Raw genomic sequence first — 7,241 nt, forward strand, 5'->3', positions numbered from 1 at the left:
TTATGATTGTTTGCATTATGATTGCAATTTTTTCTAACATTTAAATCTTTTGCTTATCTTAATAGGTGGAATTCAACACACATCATGTTGCAGAATGCCATTAAGTTCACTAAGGTCTTTGATAGAATGGAGGATAGGATCAAGATTACAAGAACTACTTCAAAAAGAAAGTTAAACTATCTTCCAGCTCAAGCTATGTTGATAGGATGGAAGAGGAGGATGAAGATGAACTTGGTGATCATGATGGTGATGAAGGTACAGTTAAACCTCCTAATGTCTATAACTGGAGTGTGGCAAAGGAATTTCTCACCTTTTTGAAGTTGTTTTATACTATGACTTTTCAATTTTCGAGATCAAATTATGTCAAATCAAACACATGCTTTCAAAATATAGTTGCAATCAAGACACGATTGGATTTAATTTCAACTGAATCTAATTCTTTGTTAAGTAACATGATAGAAAGGATGCAAAGTAAGTATGACAAGTACTGGGAAAAGGCAGAAAATATAAATTCATTGTTGGTGATAGCTGTGATTCTTGATCTTAAATACAAATTTTCTTATGTTAAAGTTGCTTTTAAACATTTTATTAGTGATTACACGAAGAGAAAAATGATGAAAAAGAAGATTATGGGGCTTTTGCATCGCTTGTTTGATGAGTACTCTGCAACTCTTACAGCTAGTGGTAGTGAACCATTTGAAATTGGTATCGAGGTGGGGGATAGTAGTGCCAGTGGTAGGGGGAAGCAAGTTCCTCTATCCTTTAAAAAAATTATTGATGTGGCAATGCAATATTTTTAGCCACTGCAATGAGTAAGCGTCCAAAGAAACTAATTTAAGAGGTGGAAGAGTACCTAAATGCAAATTATGTTGATGCTTGTGACGATAGTTTTGACATTTTGACATAGTGGAAAGTGAATTCTTCCAAGTATAAAGTTATGAGCTTGATTACACGTGATTTGTTGGCTATGCCTGTCTCCACAGTGTCTTCAGAATCTGCTTTTAGTACTGGGGGTCGAGTACTAGATACTTTCAGGAGTTCCTTATCTTCAAAAATGGCCAAGGCACTCATTTGCACCTAGAATTGGCTATCATCAATATCATACACCCCATTAGAAGAGATTGATATTGACTATTTTGATGAGACTTTACATGCTGTTGATGGTAATAATAATATGAATAATTTATTTTATTTATATTCATTTTAATTCTCCATATTATATAATATTTATTATTATCTACTAATCTAATTGTCTTAATTTGTCTTGTAGAGGAAGAGTCAATAGCTCAATCTTCTACCATATCAAGTGACTCCGAAGAAGATAAATGAGGATCGATGGGACTAAATGGGTTTTCACTTTAAAAATTAGAATTATTGATCCTTGTTTATTTAGTATTTGCTGTTAAAATATTTGTCCTTGTATTATTCAGAGATTTAAACTTTTAAAATGATACTACTTAAGTACTTATATTAAGTTTTAGTGGGATAAAAATCATATGTTTTGATTATTTCTTTTTTTAAAAGAAAATGGGTGTTGTGGATAAACGGGTGGCCCAGACCTGCCAATACCCGTTTACATCTATTTAAAAATGAGTGCAAACGGGTATAAGCGGATACAGGCGGGTGGCCACCCATTTACCCATAAACGGGCAAGTAACGGGTACGGCCATGGGTGGCCCATACCTGCCCGTTTACACCCCTAATTCTATGGATTGCATCAAAACATTAAACCTGCAACACTTCCTGGATTAGTTATTCGTCCTTCACATTCCTTAATTTCAATACAATAGAAGCTATTATACTCAAAGCAAGTTCATGATAATAATAGGCTTGAAAACATCACACCACACTAAATATTCTGAATTCACATTGACCAACACCTTTGGCTTTCTCATTCAGGACCATTGTTTTCACCGAATCAAACTCAGGATAATTTTCTCATAACCTCATCACTTCTTGTTCACTGATTTTAAATCAAACATTTAAGTCTTGGTAACTTCAAGTGAAATATTTGCAATTTATTATGGTGTATTTGAATTAATGAAAACTTGCTTTTTGACCTAATGCTTTATTTTGATACATAAAAAATTTTATGAATTACATTTAAATTTATTTTTTACAATAATTCCTTTGTAATTTAAAATTATTTCAATACTAATCATTTAAAATTTTAATTACTTCAAATATATAATTCTTTTGCCATTTTTAATATTGATATATTTATAATTCTTGTATATTTTCTTATTTCTTGTGGATTGATAAATATGAATAAACTTGTCATTTTTATTTTTTATTTTTGAAAATCAACTCATTTATCTTCTTTGTTTGAATTTTTTTAAACTACATGAACAAAATAATTAATACATAAATTTTAAATATGAGATTTAAAATTTAAAATTTAAATTCATCAATTCAAAAGCTACCTAAATTTTTGGGGGTATGATTATCATTAAATTAAATTTTTGGTATTTAAGTAATATTCTCCTGTTGAAAAAACTTTTATGCTAGTGATTACTTAAGGTAAACTAAAAATGTATTTGAAAATTAAGAGAAAACTTTGAATAAATAATTAAAGATATTTGAATAAAATTTCATTGTTATGTAATAAAGAGTCACTAATTTAGGTGGGCTAGACTTATTCATATTGACTTGAATAAGCTGAATTTATAAAAAATTTATATAGTTGAGCTTGATTTGAACATTCTTAAGTTTTACGCTTATTTAGACTTATCTATGTACTTGAATTATTAATTTTTTTATTTTTTGAAACAAATTTTAATCTATATTCTAAAATAAATTATTTTTATTATTATCAAAAAATATAGAATATACATTTTAAATACTTAAAAAATTAGAAGACTGAAATTTAAAAAAATTTGTGGGTTTTAAATTTTAAAAATCAAGATTAAAATATATTTTAAATATTTTAAAGAAATTTATAGATTAAAAAAATAAAGTAATATTAATATTTTTAAATTTGTTAAGAAAATATTTGTAATAAGGTATTCAAACGTGCCATCTTTTAACATAAAATGGACTAAAATTTTAAAAATTAATTAATATTTTATATATTTATATATTTTTTAAAAAATAATAATTTTATTTTATTGCTTAGACCAAACTTAAACCTGATGAAGCTCATTTGAATATATCCAACCATTAAAAATGTTTAATATCAAAAGGCCCGTTTTTAAAGAGTTATTTAAAATTATTTTTATTTTATTATTTTAAAAATTAGTGTTTTATAAAATATGTTTTAAAAATAAAAAAAGTGTTTTTTATTTTGTTTTTTGTTTTTTAGAACAGTAATCTCAAAACATTTTAAATTTATTTTCATTTTTTTATTTTATAAAATTATTTTTTATTTTTTTATTTTGTAAAATATTTTAAAAAAATATGTTATCAAATAAATTTTTTATTTTTTTATTTAAAAAATAAAAAATTATTTTTAAAATAAATTTTCAAACGTCCCGAATCTTTTCAGACTTAACCACTCCACGTATTGTAGTCGGATCCTTTTTTGTATCTAGGGACGTTGATCTCAGGCAAAAATTTGATTTGTTGATTAAAAAAAAAAAAAACTCTTCCGGAAATATTGGACCACTGTCATCTCTGCTTCGATGATTGCGAGAATTTCGTTCTTCCCGGTCGAGCGACGAGCGCAATGGAGCAGAAGGTAATGGACGGCGGCGACACCCCATTTCTTCCCCAAGAAATAATCACAAGCATTCTCATACGACTTCCCGTAAAAACCCTAATCCGATTTCAATGTGTATGCAAACAGTGGAAAAATCTTATCAAGACTCCATCGTTCATTGCAGACCACCTCCACCATTTTAGTCATCAAAACCCTTCTCTTCTTTTGCAACGGATTGGAAGAAATGGTTCTATGCATTTATATTTGCTCGATCGTGAGTCGCAACTCCTTGAATTTCCGACGCAATTCCTTGAATTTCAGAAGATGGATGACCTGTCTGATGCTAAAATCATCTGTTCCAGTCATGGCTTGCTCTGTGTTGAAATAGGTAAGTATCGTACGCTTCATCATTCCGTTTTATTGTGGAATCCAGCGATTAGAGAGATAAGAGAGGTGCACAGAACTATTAAAGATTTCGAGAGTTATTACTCTTTTGGATTTGGGTTTAGTCCCATTGTTAAAGATTACAAGATAGTGAAAACTTATGCTGCTCGGTTTCATAAAGGGGTTAAACAAGTGGAAGTGTATTCATTAAGCACAGGGTCATGGAAAGAAATAGAACTGGGTAACTTAGAGCGTGTAACTCTTTTGGAGGAAACTGTCACTGTTAACGGGGTTATGTATTGGGTTGGAATAAAGCTAGATGTGGGGGGAGGGGATAAAGACGGTAATAAAGTTGTTTCCTTTGACATGGCTACAGAAGTGTTCACCTTGATGCCCTGTCCTGCTGTAGACATTGATTCAAGTCCAGCTTTTAAGCTTACTGCTTATGACAACAAACTAGCTGTCCTTAATCTCCCTTACATTGGAACATCTGAATCTTCTTCTTTTGATTTGTGGATTATGGAGGAGTGTGCAAGCCATCAGGAAAGAGATGGAGTTGGACTAAGAAATATAGGAGCCTCACCTATCCATTCTATTTAGATCCAGTGACTCTCTGGAGGAATAATATTGTCTGCTATGTATCTGAAGATGAAATGGACAATCACGAACTACAGACTCTTCTATCTCTGCACCTGCTCCCCACCAATGAATTTGAAATCCTATTCATCCGCCGTTGTTTTCTTAATATTGTTAATTATGTGGAAAGCCTTGTGCCGGTTTATAAAGTTGAAGATCCTAGATCCTAAATCTTAGATATCACCTTGTAGATTTACTTTGCTACTCACTTTTGGTGGAATCCTTGATGGCCTTTCGAGATGTTATGTAGAATGATGAATGTTAATATTCAACAATATATAGTATCGAGTTTCAAGTAGTTCTGCCTTCTTTCAGATATGGATATGTAATAATTTAGTTTTGGGCGTTTGGGTTATGCGGGAGTAATTGGTTTTTTCAAGTCATTTTGTTGTGGAGAAATGAATTTTATATACTTACTTGTCTATGTAATTAGTATTCCGTACAAACTTGACTCTGTTTGATCAGCGTTACATTCTTTAGATATTTTTTGCTGTTGACACCGATTGTGATGCTTTTTTTTTTAATATATATATATATATATATAAATTAGTGGGATAGGGGCGATATAATTAACTCTACAAGAAACCAGTACAACACAAGTTCCACTTCCAATGGGAAAATCAAGGAACAAGTTTGAACAATTTTCATTTTCATGCTTGTGTTTGTTCTTCTATGCTGATTTCTATGGGGATAGGCGTCTCCAAAGAATAGGCTTCTATTTTTGATTGCTCAGGTCATCTATTGCAGATTCAACAACAACCTCGGCACATTTTCTGACTTGTGCTGAGGTCTGAATTCTGAAACACACTTTGGTTAAAATTATATTTGTTGCATCCCTTGTCCTTTAATGAGAGGAGGTGCGTTCTTATTAGATTTAAAATTGATGACAAAGTTTGGCAAACTGTAACTGATGATATATATTTGCAGCTGTATATCGAAGTAAACTACTGGTTAGTCTTGTGTTTTGACTAGAAGGCATGAGATAGATCCTAAAACTGTCAATATATGCTTTTTGGGTGTACTCCCATCTGACTGCATTGTTCTGTTATTTGCTCTGTTAAGATAAGCAACCAGATAAAAATTTAAATGGCATGTTAACTCTACTGTGTAAGTTCCTCTTGTAATTTAAATCTATTCTCTTGAGTTGATTGTGATAACCCTAGACGTTGTCAGAATAAAGGAGCAACAACAGGGCGTTCTAGTGTGTTTTACATTCTTATCTAGGACTTTATCATTTGCTAGCAATTCTCATTTTCTTTTCATTCTCCATATTCTCTAGCATTATCAAAAGACAGTAAAAGACACTGACATGAACACATACTGTTGTGGTTTGTTTGTAGCTTCCAGCAGTGTGCATGTTTCTCCCCAACACTCAACAAGTTCCCTATATCATTCACACTCACCAAGTCTTAGGTTGGGGTTCTGTCAAAGGTCCCTGTTAGATTCATTGATAGTTTCACCTCTCTAATGCTGCATAATCCCTGTTTTACAATAAGCCGTCATTAGATTGGGCCCATCTTCAAATTGCACCCTTTTAGTAGGATAAAAGAGATTTCTGGGAAAGCAAGATGCAATGCAAGTATTGGGCACAAGCAGACATCATAGCATGTATTAGTTCACTAAATTGATACGAGAAAAAGTAATGTTGTGTGTGTGATATTGATGCTGAGATTCGAGGTAAAGATAAGGATCGGTGATATCGTGGATTCGAGGTAAAGATAAGGATCGGTGATATCGTGGATGCTTTTTGTTTCTCTCTTCTTGTACCCTCTGTGAGCTTGGTGATCAAAGAATTTATGAGCATGGCGATCAAAGAATTTTTGAGCATGGCTTGACAATCTTCGTTGGCGTCCTTTTCCGCAAAACATAATTGGAAATGTTCTTCCAATCTCACTTCCCATATATTTGCAATCCTATCAAAAATGGCCTATAATAAGAAGGTAAGAAAAATAAATCAGGACATTTATGATAAAGAAGACAAAAACAAGAAAGCAAAGGGCTTGCTTGATTTTATTCCAATTTTGTTTTTAAATACTATTTCATAAACCATTTTTAGAAATTATTTTTCAAAGCAAAATAAAAAAAAATCTCTTGGATTATGTTAATTTGAACATACTGAGTTAAAGAATTGGCTAATGGGGGTGATGGTCACCATAATTTGCAATAATCAACTAGTGTGCTTTAAGAACAAATGTTTTTATTTTTAAAAATAAAAAAAGAAACAGTTTTGGAAGCACTTAAATTATCCAAATGAGTTTTAAAATTTTAAATAATTTTTAAAAACAGAAATCAGAAAAATCAAATGGAATTGAGAAACCTTCAATGCAGGCATGAACCTATGTTCTTCAGTTCATAGTATTATTCCCTTGTTTTATTTTTGGTGCCTCCGAGTTGATCAATGAAGGTTGATTTAGCAAATATTGCCTGTCAGGAGCCCAAGGTTTGTTGAAACTTAAGGCCCTATTTGGTACACAGGTCTCAATTTAAAAGGCTTGGAATTGAGATTGAGATTGAAATTGAGATTAGGAGTGAAATTAGAAGTGGGAATGAAGTTTTAAAATTATGTTTAATATGGAATAAACTC

The 7,241-nt window shown here is 31.3% G+C and overlaps 1 protein-coding gene across 1 annotated transcript; it reads left to right on the top strand.

Moving 5' to 3' along the window:
* Positions 1-3,581: 3,581 nt before the first annotated feature.
* LOC129286615 (F-box/kelch-repeat protein At3g06240-like) lies at positions 3,582-5,154 on the top strand. The gene is made up of 2 exons (XM_054922570.1): positions 3,582-3,676; positions 3,785-5,154. Exons 1-2 carry the CDS (start codon positions 3,665-3,667, stop codon positions 4,619-4,621), a joined length of 849 nt encoding a protein of 282 aa, XP_054778545.1. The 5' UTR covers positions 3,582-3,664; the 3' UTR covers positions 4,622-5,154.
* Positions 5,155-7,241: the final 2,087 nt, after the last annotated feature.

Source organism: Prosopis cineraria, unplaced genomic scaffold (genome assembly GCF_029017545.1).
Source record: "Prosopis cineraria cultivar Desert tree isolate PC_DT_omini unplaced genomic scaffold, ASM2901754v1 PC11, whole genome shotgun sequence".
Taxonomy (NCBI): Eukaryota; Viridiplantae; Streptophyta; class Magnoliopsida; order Fabales; family Fabaceae; genus Prosopis; species Prosopis cineraria.